Below are 22,917 nucleotides of genomic sequence, written 5' to 3' on the forward strand. Positions count from 1 at the left end.
AAAAAATAAACAAAAACAATTTAATGGGGAAAGTAGCAGGGTTTGAATCCCTTTAGACATGAATAACCCTTTAAAAGTAAGCCCAAAATGTAATTTGTATCTCAATCACAATTCTGGGAAAATATGTGAGCCAATCAAATAAGCAGAAAATTACATTTCTTGGTTGCATTCCATACATCATCTGTGAACAAAATGCTTTCATATTGCATTGCATTTTACAGAATTTTTTTACAGAAAATTACAGCACTGCAGATTGAAAAGGGAAAGGTCATTTTTAATTATGTTACATTACAATATGGCTTGTGTTACAATTGTATAATGCTATAACATTTTTTATGAGCAATTTTTTTCCCTGCGAAAGTGGAGTTACTCTTCAAGTCAACTAATTTTGATTTGTCCTCTGATTTCTTTACACCTTCTTTATATTAAACTCTTGAATATTTCCTGTGTCCATTGGAATGTGCTTACATTTTTGCATGTTGACATATGGAAACCAGCTACAGACATAAAATGCTGTTTCAAGCATTACTTTGAAAACTATTAATAATTGTATATGGCTCTGAGTAAAAAAGCAATTTGACCGTTTCTCATTTGGTACAGTTGATACATCAAAAGCCCATTCTGGCACAATACACAAACAGGTAGCAACACCTTACAAAACTGAAAACTGATGGTGTAATTTCCCAGTTTAACCAAGTCAATTTTTTCAAAAAGGTGACTTACTTTAAAAACATATTAGAAATAAAGTTCATAATGAGGAACAGCATCTATACCTGTACACTTCTGCCAGAATGAATAAATTTTCTTTATTTGGGCAATGAACACAGAAGGCTATAAATATTCTGTACAAATGCAAATATAAAAGTGCTACTTAATAAAGTGCCATAGAATAGAAAGGGTGTCAGATTATTTGAGAGTGGAACAGATGGTACTTCCGCAAAACACGTAAAGAGTAACAATAACACAAGGGTTAGTGATGAACACAATGGAAAGTAAAATAAAGTATATGAAAACAAGTACCATGCCACGGAATCTCTGTGCCCTGGGGGCTTGTTTTTGCTTTGATGGAAAGAAGGGCTCCTTTGCAGTCATGTTGACTCGGCCAGCAGGATGCTGTGTATCTGGCTTTGTACGTCCCATATCTTGATGTAGAGGGCATTGACTCCAGAAAGTATCTATTTCACTGCAGTTAATAGAATCTTTACTTGGGACAGGGTCAAAGAATGGCCTTGGAGGGATGGGAGGTGGGGATTTTCCGGTGTCTATTATTGAAGGAACAATGTTTGTGGCTGGTGATTTAGTTACATCAGCTCCCAATTCAGCACCCTCGGTTTTATCATGTGCAGCGCCGGTGGGATTTTCAGATGCAGCTGAGCCAGTGTTGTTAGATAAACAAGCTACATATAGACTGCTGACCTTTTTATCGGCTTTGGGCTCATGACTCAAATTCATTCCAGCAACACTTCTTTCAGCACTGCTAGACTCACTAGCCTGGTGTTTAGGTGATGTGCTGGATTGCAAAGAACTATCAGCATGCTCTGATTCAGAGTGAATGGGAGAGACCAGGGTGGCTGAGTGATCGCCAGAGATGCCCTGGGTAACAGTGGGATTACACATGGTAGAGTAGCGTGGGGTGCTAGCAACATGCGGTGTGAAAGGCTTTGGAGCACTTAGGTAAAGCCCATCCAGGATTGGCACTGGTTTCAAGTAAGACAGTTTGGTGTTAGTATGTGGGCGCCATGCAAAGCTCTCCTCTTTAGGAGGAGGGGGGACCGGAGGCGGGACCACTTTCTACATGGTTCATGAACACAAAATGTAGGAAAAGGAGAAAGGAAAGAAATGGTCAAAAAGGTTAATGAGTAACACAGAAAAAAATGTTTTTTTGAAAAGTTGCAACATAACTATGGAAATGGATGTCTTCATTCAATGAACTGGTGCTGCTTGATTGGAAATTTTTTGTTTAAAAGTTTGAGAGATATAATGTCATGAATTTCATATACAGAAATAGGTAACAAACGTGAGAAGATGAAAATTATGCTTACCACAGTTAAGAAAAGATGTAAAAACATATGTAAAAAGGTTCAAACCGTTGGTTTACAAGTAAATCCCCCTATCCCTGTGAAACCACCACTGCGCTTTTGTATATAGATAAGGTAGACCTACAGCTGCCACTTAATTAACTACCGTAGTTTATCTTATATGTACCACGTAGTGCCACCATTTATTCCTATATTTTCTAATAGGGGTTTAAATCCTGATTGCAATATTTAAAAAGGTACCTAAATGCAAAATACTTTTAGTATTTATTTTTAACTTTTTTAATGCATCAGTAAAAAGCAACAAGCCTACAAAAACCAAGTTACACTTTGGGCAGGTAAACCCTTCCTGTAGACCATCAATAGCAGCGATACCTAATGGGAGGTGCAGGAGGAGAGCAAGGTTTTTTGCCTTTTCCTAATGTTCAAGTCTAGTTTGATATAGATGCAGACTTCTCCTGTCACCCTCTGCTCAATGAGGGGTTGGTTACACAGGCAGCAAAACCAAAACAGCCCCCCCATAAATCCTGAAACATCTATAAAGAGAAATCCTATCCTTATTGTAAAGAAGAATACAGGAAGTAAAATGTGCCCCCATGGGGAACTGTCAGCCGAAGCACCTGCCTAACTTTTTTGAATAGGGAAAGGTTAACACAGCAATGCCCATTCCCAGCGGCCCTTTAAATGGGCTTTAATGCTCCGAGGGTGGCACGGCATCTAAATCATGGGGCCGCTGTGACTGTCTTGAGACTTGCTAGCTGTCTCCCAAACAGAAGCCATGAGGAGAGCGGTAAATGACAGCTCTGTTAATGTGCTGGAAGCACACAGTAAAAGATCTCTCAGCACACACCCTCAGGCACCATGGGCATATATACAGTGCATCCGGAAAGTATTCACAGCACTTCACTTTTTGTTATGTTACAGACATATTCCAAAATTGAATAAATTCATTATTTTACTCAAAATTCTACAAACAATACCTCATAATGACAACATGAAAGAAGTTTGTTTGAAATCTTTGCAAACCTATTACAAAAAAAAATTGCCATGACACGAAAAATTGAGCGCAGGTGCATCCGGTTTCCACTGATCATCCTTGAGATGTTCCTGCAACTTGATTGGAGTCCACCTGTGGTAAATTCAGTTGATGGGACATGATTTGGAAAAGCAGACACCTGTCCATTTTAGGTCCCACAGTTAATAGTGCATGTCAGAGCACATGCCAAGTTATGATGTCCAAGGATTTGTCTGTAGACCTCCGAGACAGGATTGTATGGAGGCACAGATCTGGGGAAGGGTACAGAAAAATATCTGTAGCATTGAACTACCCAATGAGTACAGTGGCCTCCATCATCTGTAAATGGAACAAATTTAGAACCATCAGTACTCTTCCTAGAGCATGTTGCCCAGACAAACTGAGCCATTGGGCGAGAAGGGCCTTAGTCTGGGAGGTGACCAAGAACCCGAAGGTCACTCTGACAGAGCTCCAGTGTTTCACGGTGGGAAGAAGAGAACCTTCCAACACAACCACCATCTCTGCAGCACTCTACCAATCAGGCCTGTGTGGTAGAGTGACTAGGCACACGACAGCCCGCCTGGAGTTTGCAAAAAAAAGGACCTCGAAGGACTCTCAGACCATGAGAAACAAAATTCTCTGGTCTGATGAAACAAAGAGTAAACTCTTTGGCCTGAATGGCAAGCATCATGTATGTAAGAAACCAGGCACCGCTCATAACCTGGTCAATACATCCCTACAGTGAAGCATGGTGGTGACAGCATCATGCTGTGGGGATGTTTTTCGGCGGCAGGAACTGGAATACTAGTCAGGATCAAGAGAGGTTCTGCAAAGAAGAATGGGCGAAACTGCCCAAAAATAGGTGTGACAAGCTTGTAGCAACATACTAAAAATATTTGAGGCTGTAATTCGTGCCAAAGGTGCTTCAACAAAGTATTGAGCAAAGGCTCATACTTATTTACATGTGATTTTTTCGTTTTTTATTTTGAATAAATTTGCAAAGATTTCAAACAAACTTCCTTCGCGGTGTCATTATGGGGTATTGTTTGTAGAATTTTGAGGAAAATAATGACTTTAATCCATTTTGGAATAAGGCTGTAACATAACAAAATGTAGAAAAAGTGAAGCACTGTGAATCCTTTCAGGATGCACTGTATGTGGTGGCTGGGTGTAAAAGCCCACTTTTCTTGCTGCCGTATATATGTGTTACATGGTTGGCAATAGGTTAAAACCCATTAAAAGTTTTCTCCTCAACCCAACTGTAACATTTTGTATTGCCCTTCATCACTTTCTGCCCTGACAACAATGATCACCAAGGCAAGCAGAGTGTGAGAATAATGCTTGCAAATAAAAAACGGACGACAATAGAAAACCTGTCAAAAGCTCTAACCCTTCCCCACAGTGATGTATTCTTCTAATATTAATAATGTATTAATATTGATAATAAAAATAATCTCTTATAATATTATAATGAGGTTTTTTTCTTTTCTATTATTATTATAGTATAATAATACATAATAATCTCTTATGCCCCATACACACAATCAGAAATTCCATCAAAAAAAAACTTGGATGGTTTTTCCAACGGAATTCCGCTCAAGCTTGGCTTGCATACACACGGTCACACAAAAGTTTCCTGAACTTTCGACCGTCAAGAACGCGGTGATGTACAACACTACAACGAGCTGAGAACATTAAGTTCAATGCTTTCGAGCATGCGTCGTATTGTTTCCGAGCATGCGTAATTTTTTGCTCGCCCGAATTGCATACAGATGAATGCATTTTTGGATAGGAACTTTTTCCGACCAAAAAATAGAGAACCTGTTCTCAATCTTTTGCTGGTTGGAATTCTGCCAGCAAAAGTCCGATGCATACACACGGTCGGAATTTCTGACCAAAAAGTTCACATCCGACTTTTGCTGGCAGAATTTCTGATCGAGTGTATGGGGCATTAGGCATCCCTTATAACTAGGCCTCTTGGGCTTAACTAGACCATGATAGCTAGAGGTTCAAAGAGCTGGAAGTGGTCCTTATTACAGATGTTAAAAAATGTGAATGTATGGTGCTCGTTCCCTTTTATATGAAAATAATTTCATCTTGTGTGTCTGCCAATGAGGGTGAACAGGTCTATAATCACACAACATTCTTGGTTAGAGACAACTGTTGGTGTATAGTTACCCTTAGGCTGCCCAAAGTATTCAAAGCAATAAAGAATATTACTCAGAAACCTGAAGTTACACCAGCTCATAGCAGTTGCGCCAGGATTCAGGGTCCACGATTTTAGGATGTTTATATATATCTTTTTCCTGAATATTCTTACAACATAATTTTTGCTCTATTTACAGCTTGAAATAAACTACATATCCAAAAGGGGGGTTTATGTAGCTTCTTTTCACAAGACTATAGAAAAGGTGCAAAAAAAAAAATGTGGCAGGAGTTTTACTTGAGTATAGCATGGGCCCATCTGCAAGTCGCCGACACCCATCTCTTGAATCATTTAGGAAATAAGTTAACACTTAAAATGCATTTAAACTCCTATTTTGTGATTTCATATGATAATGTTACAATGCAGTAAAAAAATCACGATCTTGCACGATATACAATCTGGAATGTTAGTGTGTTTGGCACACAGGATCTCCAGCTATAGTAACTAGTGCTAAAAAAACTGAACATAACTGCAGAAAAACAAATAATCCTGAGTATCAAAGCAAAACCATGCTTGGTAATTAGGTAAACAAAGTGATTTTTTCAATAGCTGCAAAAAAGAAAAAAAAATGCACCGAATACAATTTTTGACTTCCCTTGACCTGCAACGAACAATACTGCAAAAAATAATGACATGTAAATAAATGCATCTAAAAGCACTCAAGTAATTCAGAACGCACCAGCATCTAACTTCAGAGCAATCTGGCTATACCATGCCTGTACACTTTGCTGTGAAAATCCAGCTCAAAAGATGGCTGATCCTGTTCAGTTAATTGCATGCAAGTATGGTTTCGCCCTATGCGATCACAAGAGGATCAGTGGAAGGATCTGATTTAGACAGATTTATTATTCGTATTCTTAGAGGTCAGGACCATGGAGAAGCAATTGTCAATTTGTTTTTTGATGACTAAGGCGCAGCTTTATTACTGCACTATGTGAGGAGTTAACAATGGTAATGCCAACTATTTAAACACCTTCTTCAACAGAATAATGGGAAGGTAAAGCTCAGAGTAAGGAGAACATCAATAAAAGCACAAACAGATAAATAAAATAAAACAATTCCAAAGGCAGTACCTGAATTTTGCTTTCAGGAGGAAGATTAGGGCGGACACTCCGGAATCCTTTGGCAGCCAGAGAAGAGTGATGAGAATCCCCATTCGATTCAGCTACTGAAGGAGGTCTGTCATCTAAACAGATGGAGAATAGTTTTCAAATTTGATAGTCTGTTCTAGAGATCGCTCTTCCACAACAAAGATTTGTTCAACGTCTTCTTACCTGCCTCTCCTTCAGCTGACAAGTCGCCTTTAATTTATGCAAATGAAAAGAATAAGGAAAAGAAATCTGTTAGGCATGAAATACATCCAAAAGACAAATATCACTCTATTGGGAGCTACAAGCTTTTTGCAGCCAACAGTCCCAAATGGGATTGCTAATGCGGAGTTCCATAGTAACTGGCATTACATATCATGTCCTCACTCCTTCTGACCTTTTGTGGACACAAAGAAATCTTTCAGAGTAATAAAGAAAGAATTGTCCACAGAGTCTGTCAGCTTGAATGGGGAAAAACACAATCAAGTGGTTGAAAGCTGTGAACATGATGTGAATCTGGCTCTGTGAACTTAAGACGTATGGAACTGCACACTACAGTTTTTCAAACCTATAATAAGCATAGAATTTCAAGTGCATAACATGACACTAATTGCAGTTTGTGATTTGCATTCACATGTACGTAGCTCTAGGAGAGATGTTCTGACAAGCTGATTGAGACATGACAGCACTAGCTGTGACACAAAGAACACCAGTTTTTTGTCAGTTTTTGTAAAACAAATTCATTCTCATAGAGTATACTTAAAGGAGCCTGACAAGTGCTAATTTGTGTAGTATATGTATTGTTGTAACCTCCCTTTACATGTTTGACCCCTCTTTACTTGGTGTGAATTGTGACCATATACAGTAGAACAACCAAGGTCTGCATAGATACACAGAATACACACATAGAAGTATATATATATATATAAAGTTTAGAACCATTCTCAGAATCTTTTGTAAACATTTCAGGAACAAAACTATTGAGATACATATGACAGTTTAGAGGAACATAATTTTACATATTTCCTTCCGAGAAATAACCTGGAAGAATTTAGACAACTGCCAAAAGATATGGATGGCCATATACAACCCAAAAACAAGCAGCATTAAATATTGCTTTGGACAATATGATCTGGTAGGAGTTAGCAATAGGATGATAATAAACACCCCTAAGAACTAAATTCACTCCTAATTAAAACAAAGATTTTCCCAGACTTCCATTTTCTTCACAGAAAAAGGATCAAGCCTTCCATTGCCTAGGTTTTGCAACCACATGTCAATCGAGGCAAGTCTTGATGGTCCCCAAGTGGTGAAGGAGCTCATTGACAGTTGGTCTACATCAGTCGTAATGAAACCAATTTACATCTGCTCTTATGGTAATGATTCATCCATTAGTTTAGCAGCTGAACACCTCAAAATATCCACCTAGATAATATATACACAGTATTATGCAAAAGTTTTAGGCGGGTGTGAAAATATGCTATATATGAAGAATGCTTTGAGAAACAGCAATATTAATAGTTTATTTTGAAATAAACCAAGCTGGGAAGTCCACTGAAAGTAACATAAGGCTATGACTTTGATTTCTGATTTGTGTCATTGCTATGGTCATATGGCAATCAGAGTAAAAGTGAAGTATGTTTTTTTTTTTTTTTTTTACCATCATACTTACCTAGGTGGAGCACTGAGCTGTGGGGGGGGGGGGGGGGGCGCACATCTCAGGCTCTCAGTGGCTCGCTGAGAGGCTGAGGTGGGTATCAGTCCAGGCACCTGGCAGATCCAGATTTTATTGTCGTGAGGAGGCGGTGCCTGGACTGATACCAGTGACGTCAGCAGAGAGAGGACTTCAGCCTTGCTGAAAACGGGTCACAGGAGTGCAAAACAAATTGCACTCCTGTGACCCATAGGAGAAGCCAAGCCAAAATGAGCTCAGGCTGGACTTCTCCTTTCACTTATCTATGCAATGAAAATTCCACCATTGGGGCATCAGTACACTCCCTGCTCAATACATGATAGCTCACACCACTAAAACCCTACAATCATGTTATGTCTTAAGCCAGGTTAAGATGTACAAAGGCTATTCTACTAACTTTAAGTGACACTAGTTACACTAAACCTATATTCAAGTATGTGTTCTTAACTCATAAAAGTACCTTCTATTGCTCTCAGCCTTCTCCAAATTCCTTTTTTTTTTTTTGTTTTTTTTGTTTTGTTTGCTGCTGTGATCCGTCCTCCTGTTTAAGGGAGGTTATGCTCATACTCCATGGTCCTACTGTATGTAGCCACCCTCTCTTTCTTGCTTCCGACATGGGCTATGGGATTTTAAGTGTACATAGGGCACATGACTGCAACATGTTTTAACACAATGGTCAACTAATTTTGCTAAATGCTCACCATATTATTGCATTTTGTGATAATTTGAGCATAAAAATTTAAAATGTACAAACAATTAGTGCTATTGAAAATGCTACTAACTTCTGCATACTGTTGATGTGAGGTTCCATGAGACATCTTTTCTGAAAACATAAATAGTCCTTCCAGATGCAGGTAAAGTAAAAATTCATGAGATAATGCTTCATGAAAAATAAGGACTTGTTCACACCATAACTTGTATAAAAATGCATAGAAATTGCATGTGTGTTGGCTTCCATTGATATGTGAATTTTGATCATACATTGTGAAGCTATTTTTCACCCTACTACATCTGACATCACTTTCTTTTCCCGTTATGGATTTGAGGGAGTGAGAAGAGCACACTTTCAGAGGTGATCTTTGCAAGCTTTTAAGCCAGTTCTTTTTTGGAGTGACGCCTACTTTAAGGCTACTTTCACACTGGGGCATTGCGGGTGCTGGCGGTAAAGCGGCACTATATTTAGTGGCGCTTTACTGTTGTTTTAGCGGTGCTATGTGGCTGCTAGCGGGGCAGTTTTAACCCCCGCTAGCAGCCGAAAAAGGGTTAAAACTGCCCGCAAAGCGCCATCGGGCTTTCACACTGGAGAGACAGCAGCGGCTGTTTCAGGGCGCTTTGCAGGCGCTATTTTTAGCGCCGTAGTGCCTGCAAAGTGTCCCAGTGTGAGAGGGGCCTTACACTACTGATCGTTCTTTTGGGACATTCTATATTAAAGTGTAGGAGGAGATTGGGTAATTTCTGGGTTCATCTATTGCTGACTCAAGGTGAAACAAAAGGGCAGTTTTGGACCTTGTACCAGGATCTACGAGGTCATCTGGACAATTTTTTCTCCTATACATACATCTCAACTGAAATCTATTGCACAATAAAGTAATGTATTCTATTTTTAAAAGGGTAGGAGACTGTTAGGCATTATCACTAGTGGGCGTGCAGGAAATGGGAAAAGTACATATAGTTGTCATTTAATAATCCAATTATTCTAGTTCAACATCATACCCAATCAAGTGCAGAAGAAACTTTTTAGCAAAAATGCACTTTAAATGATTGGCTAATTAAAGTTAAACTGTATGTTTACCCAAGAACAAAAACATATATACTGTATATTGCAACTTACCAGTCCTCAGATGTCATGACTTCACTTATCAAACAGATAACACACTTTCATGATATAGTTGACAGGACAAAAGAGAGCAAATAGGAGTTGGTTGCTGGGTTTTACATACACCAAGAATTTATAATAAATATAATATTGTGACTGATTTGTAGAAGATTTGAGAAACTTTGCACAATATATTATGTTCGCTGATTCTTATTTTTTTGATCTTGTGGTAACTTGGGGAGGGGTCCATGCTCCTACATATATGTGTCACTGTTTCGGGTCACATTGCTGGTGAAATACAATTCCTGCTCCAGACACACATACTGTATATGTTACAACACAAGCTCCATGCTGCCACACAGATGCCTAAAGCTGTCAGGCAGGGTAAACCAGCTCTATTGTAACATTGTAGTTTATGCTAAACAAAGAATTCAAATAGTGTGTAGGATTTCATTTTTTGCAGCTTTGGCAAGCTGCTGAAAATGCTGAGACCGGACCTTATACTGCAGGGCACAGAATACTGGAAAGTGATGTCACACACAGCATCTGATACTTACACTATGGTGTGTTTATTTTGTTTTGTGTTTATTAGCAAACGTTACCTCCCCAAGGCATATGTTATGGCCATATCACTGCTCTGTGTTATGTTATTTTTTTTTTTATGCCGGATAGTAATGCTCTCTTTTTGTACTCCTGGCTGTTCGGTTTCCCCTTGTTCTTGACCAAGGGAAGGTAGCGTTTTACAAATGGCATCTATTCCATGTATATAAGCCACAGCTCCCATACACAAAGATCCATTATATTGTTCAAAAAAACAAATAAAGATAACACAAGAAAGATCAATGATATGGCTTTTAGATATACCTAATGAGGGGCAACTTTTTTAGAATCACAAAAAAAAAAAGGAAATCGTACTAGAAGTTATGCTTTAAGGTGATTATAGCCGTAATAGTACACTTGCAACAACACAGTTAAGGGGTAAGTTCATCTTTCTGACCATGATAATATTACACCCATGTTTAGATTGTAAAGATCCAACCAATACACAGCATGATCCCCAACCCATGTATGATCCAGAGGTTCTCCTCCTGCTGGCTCCCATCATATCTCTCATTAGAGATCTGTAAATTACAAAATACAAGTTGCCACCATGATGGAGGAACTCAATTCTTAAAGTGGTTGTAAAGGCTAATTTGTTTATTAAAATAAACAAGATGTTATACTTACTGCTCTGTGCCATATTTCACATAGCGGTTCCCTTATTTCTCCTTTGGTGGTCTCCCACCAGAGCTCTCTGCTCCTCCTCTGACATGTTTGAAGAATTTTGCACTCAGAAATGTCAGCCCACGTGACCATTTTATGTTATTTTCAGGTTTCTTTGGTGTATAGGCCATGCGACGTATACAGATCAGCAGCACATGACTCGTCAAGATTGACAGGGATCTACATACTCGGATGATGTGACTAATGTCATCAAAGGACTGTTTATAAATTTGCACAATTTATTGTTAGTGTATAACCACTTCGGCTCTCACACCTGTTCACCGCCTATGGACCAGACCATATTTCACATTTCTGCTATGTGTCTGTTCATGAGTCTATAACTTTGCAAAAAAATTGATACAGATATTTTTATTTTTTCAAGTTTAATCAGTAATATTTTGAAGACATAAATTGCCCATTCTATTTGCTCAAGAATGGGGAATATTTTTTGAGTTAACAGGTCTTATAGTACCCAAGGGGGCATGGCGGGGGCACAACGAGAAGGGGCAGAATCAAGTGCGACAATTTCGAGGCTTTTGCGCACAGCAAAAGTGAGCATATCTGCTTTGGCAAGCATACTGCCTGAATCCATATTATCAGGCGTATAAGAGGTCAGTGTTAAAAAAGGGTCCTGCTGCAATGCAAGAGAAGCATTGACACTCGTATCTGGTTTCTACCATTACGATCAGTGAGGATCTTTCCTTATGGGGCACTCAGTGTAGGGTGCAGAAAAAGGTTATGTGTGTGTGTGTGTGTGTGTCTGTGAAAGACAATGCAGTAATGTCCTCACGGCAAACAGGAGATAAGAATTGCCTGAGTACCACAAAGAGCTTGGGAAATGGAATGTGGTAATAGTGCAATATGTACTGCGTGTGTTAAAATACCCTGTCATCCAGAGACTATGCTCCGAATAGTGGAATTTTTACCAAGTTTAAGAGTGATTCGTTTTCTAACATTTGGTTTCCTCACAGCTTTATGTAGAACTAATACTACTAACTTGTAATAAGTGGGACTACAGTATCGGACCAGTACAGGATATACCTGTTTTACCTGTTCATATTGCTGGTTCTAATCAGGGTTCAGGCTTCGACCTTCCAGGTGGGCATGCACCCAGAGGCATCTCCAGGGTCTGGCCCTTTATGAATGGGCCATTACCCTGGACCTGAATAGCACCCTGAGGCTAACTACACGTGCTGCAAGTGCTAAGGTGAGCACTCAAGCAGGATCCAATGCCTGAAACATTACAAGCCATCCCCAGAGCGTGGAGTTCAGGTACAGCTCCCTAGGTTTTATGAAGGTTGCACTAATGTGGATGTGATGTTCCAAATGTCGAATCAGAAGATAGTGAGAATTTGATTGAAGAGTTGCTTAAATCAGAAGAAAAATCAATCTAGTAAAGCATTATTTCTCTTTAAGGGAAAAGAGGTCCATCGCTGTAGGATACTAGCAAAAAACTGAGGTCTCATGGAGTAGGGTGGGATTATAGGTTATGTCCAAGGTATATTCCATATCCACAAAGCTTTGCGAGTGTTCAATAAACTAAAGGTACCAGCCTGTATCCCAGGGTTTATGAATATTCAGACACTGTCCTGTACTCTATGATATCATGATATCCAGTTTAAGCTTTTGCAGTATTCCCTTCCTCCCAGGTATATGAACTGGGATGAAACATCCTCAAATCTGGTCTTGAAAATTCATTAGTGAAAGGATTTAAAAGATCTTAGACAGTAATGAACGGTGTTACAACATTTGTTAATAAAAATCACATAAGCAATTTAATGGGAAAAATTATTTTATTATTTTCCACAAACTGCAATGCATATCATCAAAAAATAAGGGCCATGGCATAAAGGCCAAAGAAGTAAAATTGTAAACTAAAGGACACAGAAAACAAGGTCCAACATAATAAAATAATTTGTCTCAAATTTTCCTAATCCATAAATAATTGTGATGTGGAAGGAGGGAAATGAAGATCAAGATTAAATACACTTTCATCTCTACCTCTAACTGAAGAGCATATTAAATGATAGGGTGTCTTCCTCCTCCATGTAATGAGGTAGAAGTTGCCCGTTATGGCAATGAGAAGCTAGGAAGATAGGGGGATGGGAATACCTAGATGGGGGTGTTGAAAATTGGCACAGATATGAGTTACTGTGTTGTGCATCTGGACAGTAGGAATTCATTAATTTCAACATGTCGACAGCAAATTTAATTTTTTTGTCCTCCGTAACTTTTTGTATAAAGGACACCATGGACATAGCCAGGTGGTATTCCGGGGTGTCCTCCAAACTTTTTTTCTCAAGTAATTTGTTTATGGCCTTCAAAATTGGATCCTCTTCTGTCCGCTACACATGTGTCACAGGATTCCCTTTATTAATGGGACTTTCTCTAAAGCTTGGGCTTGCTGTAGATGGGCCTTGGCCTTCCTCTCGCTCTACAGCACTCTCATAATCAAAGGTGCATTCAGTTCTGAAAATAGAAGACAACATTAGTCTTTAAGTCCTAATTTAAAGGATAAATTAAATGGAAAGAGGTTTATGGAAAACTGCTTAATAAGGCCACATCCGTAATACTTTTATAGGAAGGAAAATTCCCCAAAAAACAGACGGGACCTTTTAAGGCTCAAAAAGTGTACAGACGCAGGCTGGACCAAATGTCAATATTTATTAGTATCAAATGTTAAAAAGTAGTCATAAAAAATATAGTACATATAACAATGTTACATAGAATTAGATCTGTATCGGTATGTGGATGCAAGGCACAAAATAGCACCAATGTACACTGGCCGAATGTGTATAAAGCAAACACCAAAATGTTTCGGGATCCTCTATGCTCCTTCTTCAGGGTGGGTTTAAACAATCTTGGTAAATATCTTAGTGCCTGAGAGTGGATACACAGCGCACAGCCAAGCAGAATATAAAAACAATATTACAGAATTCAGAGGAATTCTGAACCCTCTCCTTGGGAATGGACTTCCAAGCTGTATCTGGTCATTAGCACTATCCTGGAGGGACTACTTAATACTTTTGGTTGCTTCAGAGGCTGTGGTTTGTCTCATTGCTCATGAGATTATCTCTGTGTACACCCCGTGGGCCCTGCATGAGCCGGTGAGGATTTTTTTTGCTCCCCTTACCCACTCTACTGGATGTATAATAATAATGTTAATATTTGTCTTCAAAATATTACTGATTAAACTTGAAAAAAATAAAATATCTGTATCAATTTTTTTGCAAAAGTAATTAGAAAGTTATGGACTCATGAACAGACACATAGCAGAAATGTGAAATATGGTCTGGTCCATAGGCGGTGAACAGGTGTGAGAGCCGAAGTGGTTATACACTAACAATAAATTGTGCAAATTTATAAACAGTCCTTTGAAGACATTAGTCACATCATCCGAGTATGTAGATTCCTGTCAATCTCGACGAGCCATGTGCTGCTGATCTGTATACGTCCCATGGCCTATACACCAAAGAAACCTGAAAATAATAACATAAAATGGTCACGTGGGCTGACATTTCTGAGTGCAAAATTCTTCAAACATGTCAAACTGCATGCTATAAAGTACTCACCAGTGGCTGGGACTTGGACTGATGTTTCCACTAGATTCTTATGTTTATGAGAGCTTTTTGAAGAAGCATTGTTTAGTACTGTAGTGTACGTTATTGTACCTGTAATATATCTTTTACACCTATCATTGTACTGTCATGTGCTCATTTTATGAACCCCGAAGAATAAAAAAAAATGAATGCATGCTGCATATTTCCATAACGCACCTCAGCACAGCATTGTGGTGCGAATAGCGTGTTGGGCCTTTGCTGATCGGTACAGATTTAAACAGGTCAACAGATATGGTGTGAACGAGCCCTAAAGGCTTGCAGTGGTTAAATAACAATTTGGTTTAACCTAGATTAAGGAACTGGAATTTAAAATATTGATGAGAAAATTGTCATGTAATAAAAAGGCAGTTAAAATATTTCATACTAATTTTTTAATGATGGGACAGATATTTAAATAAGATAGAACTTACAAGGTGTCAGCTCAATTTCTAGGGTAGATCTGCTTTTCTGCACTTCCCCTTGAGGTGTGGATGCTCGGAGTGTCACAGCTCCCTTTCCTGTGCATACTTTTGCTGGATCCACATCTAAAGCAGATAAGAATGCATTTCTGAATAGATTCCAAACTCCCAGATAGTGGGAACCCTTTACTCAACAACTTGCTGTATATGCCATGCATAATACTGCCACAAAAACATAGATCAGTACATTCCACATATATCATGCCTACTGAAATGGTGAAGAAATGAATGACGACTTACAGCAATAGCAACATCAAATAACTCAGAAATCAAATAAAGGGTAAAACATGTCAGAGAAAAGCTGTTCCTAGGTAGGGACTTGCAGCATGAGTTGTTCAGCTGAATAAAGTTTGGTGAAAAGAAGTGAAGCCATCAGGGTGCAGCCCCTTTTATTTCCTGTATATAATTTGAATTGCTGTTTTTGTCCTCAATGGGAAGAGTCACACATTTTATCTATCTGAATTTGAGGGACAACCCAAGATATTAAGTGTTCGTCACAATAGGAATTGAGGGAAGGTGTCCAATGGGGACATTTATATTGGTGACAGCTGTCCGTCTAAGAGAGCTGCTAGTCCCCCTAGAAACAACCTTTCTTTGATATGCTTTATTCTTATGGGTTTTATTTCACCTTACTGGGTATGCGGCCCCTTAACTTCCCGTATGAAGTTTAAATTGATGTTTTTGTCCTCACTAAAGGGATTCTCACATCACAGCCCTCTCTTCTACTTGGAATGTTTAATTACTGTCTGTGCTTACCCAACATCTTGTCCCTCCTCTCACTTCCCTACATATCATTTTATGTAGTTGCTGGGGAAGAAGGGAAGGAGAATACTATAGAGTGACACTTTAGTGACAGCTCCGAGTCTGCTGGGGCTGCTGACATGTCCAAGATGGCAGCATCCTGCAGCAGTCTTAGAACTGTGATGCCCCGTACACACGAGAGGAATTAAGTCTGACAGACCTCCAAAGGAGTTCCGCCGGAGTTCCGACGGAGTTCTGGCGGACTTTTCGACCGAACGGACTTGACCACACACCATCACACCAAACTCCGACGGAGTCGAACGTGATGACGTACGACTGGATTCGACGTAGGAAGTTCCTAGACAGTAGCCAATAGCTGCCCTAGCGTCGGTTTTAGTCCGTCGGAGTAGCACACACACGAGCGGATTTTTCAAAGGGGACCGGGTCCGGCGGAGTTCCGTCGGGAAAATTTAAAGCATGCTTCATTTCTAAAGTCCGTCAGACTTTAGCTTTGCTAAAGTCCGTTGCAGCCCACACACGATCGGATAGTCCGCCGGACTCAGTCCGTCGGAGTTTGGATGTCGAAAAGTCCGCTCGTGTGTACGGGGCATAAAAGTGTTAGAGACACTTTTACAGGTAAATAATATACATAAAACCTTATGGGAAGACTTTTGTTTGGCAACAGGGTCTCTAAAGCCTCGTACACGATTGGATTTTCGGCAGGGAATTGTATGATGACAGACTGTTTTCCTAAAATCTGACCGTTAGTACGCTCCTTCAGACAATTGTCCAACTTTTGGCCAACAAATGTTGGATGGCAGGCTAGTAAATCCTCCGCGGACAATGGTCTGTTGTCAGATTTTCCTATCATGTGTACACAAGTCAATCACACAAAAGTCCAAAGTACAAACACGCATGCTCGGAATCAATGCTCACCAAACACGACATTAGCGGAAGGTACCCAAAGGGTGGCGCTCAAGAGCTGAAATTCCACGTAGTGCGTCACTACATTCGTGTTTGTTGGCCGACAATTGTGTGCCATTAGTATGCAAGTCAAAATCCAGACACACGCAGACAAAAGTCTGGCGCTTTGTCTGCCAAAAATCCGATCATGTGTACGAGGCTTTACAATCCCAGTCTGTTCACAGAAACATGATGAGAGGAATTTAGTGAAACTGGAGAAGACAGAATTTGGGGGCAGCTGTGCATGCAACCAATCAGCTTCTATCTTCAGCTTGTTCAGTTAAGTTAAAAAATGAAGGACTGAAGACAATTTGCCATGAATTCAGCTCCAAATTATGAATGCTCCAATTTTGATAAATTCTCCTCAATGATTCGGTATTTTCATTATTGTGCATTACTTTTTGGCTCACTAAAGGCATACATGGATCAGATTAATTCACACCTTGTTATGTTATTAATTTTTTTAGGCATTTTCACAAATTATACCACATACGCATTGGCAGTGGTGGTTCCATAAAGAATCCAGGATAAATCAGCTACCTTGAGATCACATAGATGATCACATCACACTATGGCTTTTTTTTCTTTAATCAGACACTTTTTCTTGAGTTTATTTATTTTTTCCTTTTTTTTTATTTTATCTTTTTTACACAAATGTCCATAGAAAACAAAGAGAAAAAATAAATAAAAGATAAATAAATCTTTTTCCGATTTTTAGCAACCATCACTAAAGGATATTGAGACATTCAGTAATACAATTAAATGACATTTCCCACCATGGATCCATCGTAGAGCAATAGCACTATCAGCAGAGTCAGGGAAATAATCCACACTAGTGGGTGCTACATATTGGGAGGATAGCAGCTATGCTTATACAGTTGTATGCAAAAGTTTAGGAACCCTTGACAATTTCTATGATTGTCATTTATAAATATTTGTGTGTTTGGATCAGCAATTTAATTTTGATCTATCAAATAACTGAAGGGCACAGTAATATTTAATTAGTGAAATGAGGTTTATTGGATTAACAGAACATTGAACTTGTTCCTCTGCATAAATGCCCGAGTAGATTTTTAGCAGTGTTTTGGGTCGTTGTCTTGTTGAAATATCCAGGCCCGGCGTAACTTCAACTTTGTGACCGATTCCTCAACATTATTCTCAAGAATCTGCTGATATTGAGTGGAATTCATGCGACCCTCAACTTTAGCCAGATTCCCAGTACCGGCCCGGGCCACACAGCTCCACAGCATGATGGAACCTCCATCAAATTTTACTGTGGGTAGCAAGTGTTTTTCTTGCAATGCTGTGTTCTTTTGCCGCTATGTTATGACCAAATAACTCAATCTTTGTTTCATCAGTCCACAGCACCTTATTCCAAAATTAAGCTGGCTTGTCCAAATGTGCGTTTGCATACCTCAAGCTATCCCGTTTGTGGCATGTGTGCAGAAAAGGCTTCTTTCACATCACTCTCCCATAAAGCTTCTCCCTGTGCAAAGTGTGCTGAATTGTTGAAGGATGCACAGTGACACCATCTGCAGCAAGTTGATATTGTAGGTCTTTGGAGATGGTCCGTGGGCTGTTTTTGACCATTCTCACCATCCTTCGTCCTTGCCTCTCCAATATTTTATGTGGCCTGCCACTTCTGGCCTTAACAAGAACTGTGCCTGTGGTCGGTCTTCCATTTCCTCACAGTGGATACTGATAGCTTATATCTTTGCAATAACTTTTTGTAGCCTCCCCTAAACCAAAATGTAGAACAGTCTTTGTTTTCAGGTCATTTGAGAGTTGTTTTGAGGCCCCCATGTTGCCAGAGGAGAGTCAAAGAGAACAACTTGAAATTGGCCACCTTAAATACCTTTTCTCATGATTGGATGCACCTGTCTATGAAGCTCAAGGCTTAATGAGCTCACCAAACCAATTGTGTGTTCCAATTAATAAGTGCTAAGTAGTTACAGGTATTCAAATCAACAAAATGACAAGGGTGCCCAAATTTATGCACCTGTATAATTTCGTTTTGATGCATTTTGCACATTTTCTGTTAATCCAATAAACCTCATTTCACTACTGAAATATTACTGTGTCCTTCAGTTATGGGATAGATCAAAATTAAATTGCTGATCCAAACACCCAAATATTTATAAATGACAATCATGGAAATCAGGGGTTTCTAAACTTTTGCATACGACTTGCTCTCTATCCAGCACAGCATTGATAGCCGCACAGCATCGGGCACAAGTTGGCGGATTAGGAGATAGCCACCATTGAGAAATCAGTGTCAAGTATATTTTCACCTTTGCAGTCAAATTTAGGAAAACCCCACCATATGTTTTGTTATGTGTTCCATTTCACACAACACACCTAGAAGTATATATGTTTAACACACACACACACATCCTCCTTAACATGACACAGCAGGGGAAACTTTCGTTTTGGAGTTTTTTTTTGTTTGTTGTTTAAAACAAGAATGTAAGCACTAATTTTATTTTATTTTTTCAAAGTTATGCTGTTTGAATGGGAACACATGGCAAACAAAGTAGGTGTTATCCCAATTTGGCTGTGAAAATAAAAATGAAGTTTAATATTTTACTAGCCTTGGCTTACTAGGCTAAAAATAACAGAAGTTTTCAAAGAGGTGTGAATTAAGGTGAAAAGAAAGGAAAATGAACTGCTTGAAGTGGTGATCAAATAATGCTTCCCAAGAAAAACAGCTTTCAACAGTACAATTCCAATTTTGTGTAAAAATGCAGTGCTGTGAAAACTCATCTACCTCTGTAAATTTAGCCTATGGTGTAAAATAGTAACCAATGCCACATGAGCTATGCTATACAGTTATCAGGCATAATTTTTCTAAAATATGCCACAAGTGCAATGTATAAAAAAAAAACTAATGACGCGTACACGCGATCAGAATTTTCGGCGGAAAAAGCTCTGATGGTTTTTCTGAGGGAATTCCGTCTTGCATACATACACGGTCACACAAAAGTTCTTTGAACTTTCAACCGTCAAGAACGCGGTGAGGTACAACACTACGATGAGCTGAGAAAATTGAATGCTCTCGAGCATGCGTCAAATTGCTTCCGAGCATGCATAAAAATTTTGCGCATCGGAATTTGTACAGACAATCGGAGTATCCGATCGGAACTTTTTCCGACAGAAAAATTAAGAACATGCTCTCAATCTTTTGCTGGCTGAAATTCCTCCAGGAAAAGTCCGATGGAGCATACACGCGATCGCATTTTCTGACCAAACGCTCTCATCAGACTTTTGCTGGCAGAATTTCCGATGGTGTGTATGGGGCATTAGCCAAATACTATAAGGCCAAGTTCACACATGTTCGGCTGCAGTTTGCAGTCCAGAGTTCGGTGCGATTCAGGTGCAAATTTTTGGTATTTGGTACTAAGATTGGTACTAAGATTTATAGTCTAGTTGGTAATAATGACATGCATAATGAGTGAGGTACTGTCTTTGTCAAACTGCTGACTTGGATTCATTTACATGATATGAGGCTGTAAACAACACATGCATGCTTTATATTATCATTTCTCTTTAGCACCCTCATTATATATATATATATATATATATATATATATATATATATATATATATATATATATACACACATATATACATACATATACACACACACACACACACATCATCCTGCCCCATATTTCAGAAATATTTTACAGGGTCATCATTTTTATGAAGAAAATGTAAAGATGATTCCTTACTAGGTTTAGTGTCAAAACATTAATAGAACAAACACAAGGGACAATACTTATAATCTTGTGCAGATGGCTGTTGTTGCAGCTGAATTCTCTGATCCTATCCCCCACTGCCACCAATAATCTTCCGATGGGGACTATGCTCACCCTTTCCACCTTGTCCTCCATTCGCTAAACCTTCTATGAATAGACGAGTCAGACCTTTCATTTATCCGCATGTACTCCATCCATAGCGCTACACAATAAAAATCCTTTAGCAAAGGTAAACCAGCGTCCCATTTTATTTGCATGTGTATTAAACTGGCTTCTTAGATGTTTACTTAAATTGTATTATTTAAGCTCCAAGGCCACAAAGAACTGTGGCACGGAAGGGTGGCTGTGGTTAACTACAAGGCAAAAACTCTCAACTAGCTAAGCATATTGGATTACCAACAGTTCATGCATGGCATGCTTTCAGTCTGTAATTACCAGAGTACAAAACATTTTAAAAGGTGAGCAATATCATAATTCAAAAAGCAAAAAAACTCTTGTTAAAAAACATTCCTCTGCAAAACGTATAACTGCCCAGTGCATGCTCAAGCGTAAAATAACTTTTTCAAACAAAAAGAAAGTGTAAATTCTGCAATTATAAATCATTTCCATATCATTTCTGTGAGAACGAAATGTAAAACAAAGCAAAACATTCCAAACACAAACTTGGTGATGAGATCAACTCAAAGACACTAGTTTACAATAAAAGCACAAATGGAAATGGATCTATTACAAGCGGTCCAGTGGTGGTCACATGACTGCGAAGCAGCGCAGACAGACAAACAATGCAGAATGGGCATGGCTCATTTGGGCTGCACACATGTACCTGGAACTGGCACAAGATCAGGAAAACTTTGTACTCCCTTTACTGGAATGATCTGAATAGCTGAGAGTGAGCGAAAACTCACAGGAGATCCATCAGCTGCTGTGGACACAAGAGTGGAAACAATGTGAGCTCATTATCTCAGCATATCCCAGGTCTGCACCTTAGGCCCCTTTCACACTGAGGCGATTCTAAACTGCCACTAAAATACTGAGCGCTTTTGAAGCATTCATTTCAATGGAGAGGGTCGTTTTTTCACTGCGCTGCCCAGTGTGAAAGCATTCACTGATTTTAATAGAAATAGGTTTTCGTGAGCTATTCAGGTGCTTTTTTTTTAGCATGAAAGCTCCTGAAAAGCGCCTCGGTGTGAAAGGGGTCTTACTAACAGCTTGTAAACTTGTAGTTGAGTTTAGGGCATCTCTTCATTCCATAATGAACAATCTTTATATACTTTGGACCTAAATGCACAGTAATTGTTACAAATACCTATTAGGAAAATGATCAGCTATAAAACGGTCCCTCCTTGCTATTGTCTAAAAACATTAAAGCCCAACTCTGGACACAAGAAAATAACTACCCCATGCTGCAAGGTTTGAATGCCAACTTTTCTTTAGGAGTAAGGGAATAGGTGTAATACTCACCTTATTCCTCACTCTGGCAAGCTCCTTTGATCTCTGTGACTAGTCCCCTGAAGCCTCCCCTTACAGCCTGGAGCCTCAGGAAGGAGAGGACAGTGCTGGAGCCAGCCAGCGTGAAGAATCCACTAAGTTATACAGTCTCTATCTCTGCTTCTTTGTAAGCATCTAAATCTTGCATTGTGGGTTGCGAGGGGGCGGCACACTGGAAATTAGGGGTGGTAAAAACAGGTGGCAGAGCTGCGGTGTTGCCATCCCTGTCTACCCACTGGACACGCTTACATTACAGCCTGACAGGCAACTTCAGAGTTTTACAGGTGGCACTGCCTCTCAAACTCGTCCAATGAGATCAATGGGCCTGCTCCACAACTGCAAGCCAAACACTTGGCTCATAGTTTAACTGCAGTCCTGCAATGTAAAATTGCTGTTCAACAATAAAAACAAAAGAAAAAATAACAAAAAAAAACACAACAGGTGTCACATGGCAGCAGTAGCGCCACCTGACACCTCTCCTATATTGCCCTCTGCAACACAACCACTGCAGAATGCTTTTCAAATAGCAGTAAGCATTACTATCCGAAAGCACTCCAAGGGTGTTTTTTTTTTTCATACCAAAGTTGGGCTTTAAAGTGAAAGTAAACTTCCATCTTTTGCTTTTACCTATAGGTAAGCCTATAATAAGGCTTAACTATAGGTAGTGTAAATATCTCCTAAATGTGTACCGTTTAGGAGATATTTAGTGTGCATGCAGCTAGTGGCATCACTGGCGCATGCACTTTGATGAAACAGCCAACTGTGCTGTTTC

At 39.3% G+C, this 22,917-nt stretch overlaps 1 protein-coding gene across 46 annotated transcripts in view; it reads right to left on the reverse strand.

Moving 5' to 3' along the window:
- SORBS1 (sorbin and SH3 domain containing 1) overlaps positions 1-22,917 on the reverse strand; it is a 582,779-nt gene that overhangs the window by 151,244 nt on the left and 408,618 nt on the right. For 36 of the 46 annotated variants that reach the window (XM_077454315.1, XM_077454316.1, XM_077454314.1 and 33 more), the window contains 5 exons: positions 21,481-21,579; positions 15,148-15,261; positions 6,532-6,558; positions 6,331-6,443; positions 1,021-1,791 (listed from right to left, as the gene is read on the reverse strand). In XM_077454315.1, coding sequence (XP_077310441.1) covers positions 1,021-1,791; positions 6,331-6,443; positions 6,532-6,558; positions 15,148-15,261; positions 21,481-21,579 — 1,124 coding nt within the window. The remainder of the gene's footprint in view (positions 1-1,020; positions 1,792-6,330; positions 6,444-6,531; positions 6,559-15,147; positions 15,262-21,480; positions 21,580-22,917) is intronic. The other 10 variants (XM_077454333.1, XM_077454347.1, XM_077454346.1 and 7 more) reach the window with 4 other exon arrangements.

Source organism: Lithobates pipiens, unplaced genomic scaffold (genome assembly GCF_037356315.1).
Source record: "Lithobates pipiens isolate NorthernLeopardFrog02 unplaced genomic scaffold, aLitPip1_a1.2 Scaffold_25, whole genome shotgun sequence".
NCBI lineage: Eukaryota > Metazoa > Chordata > Amphibia > Anura > Ranidae > Lithobates > Lithobates pipiens.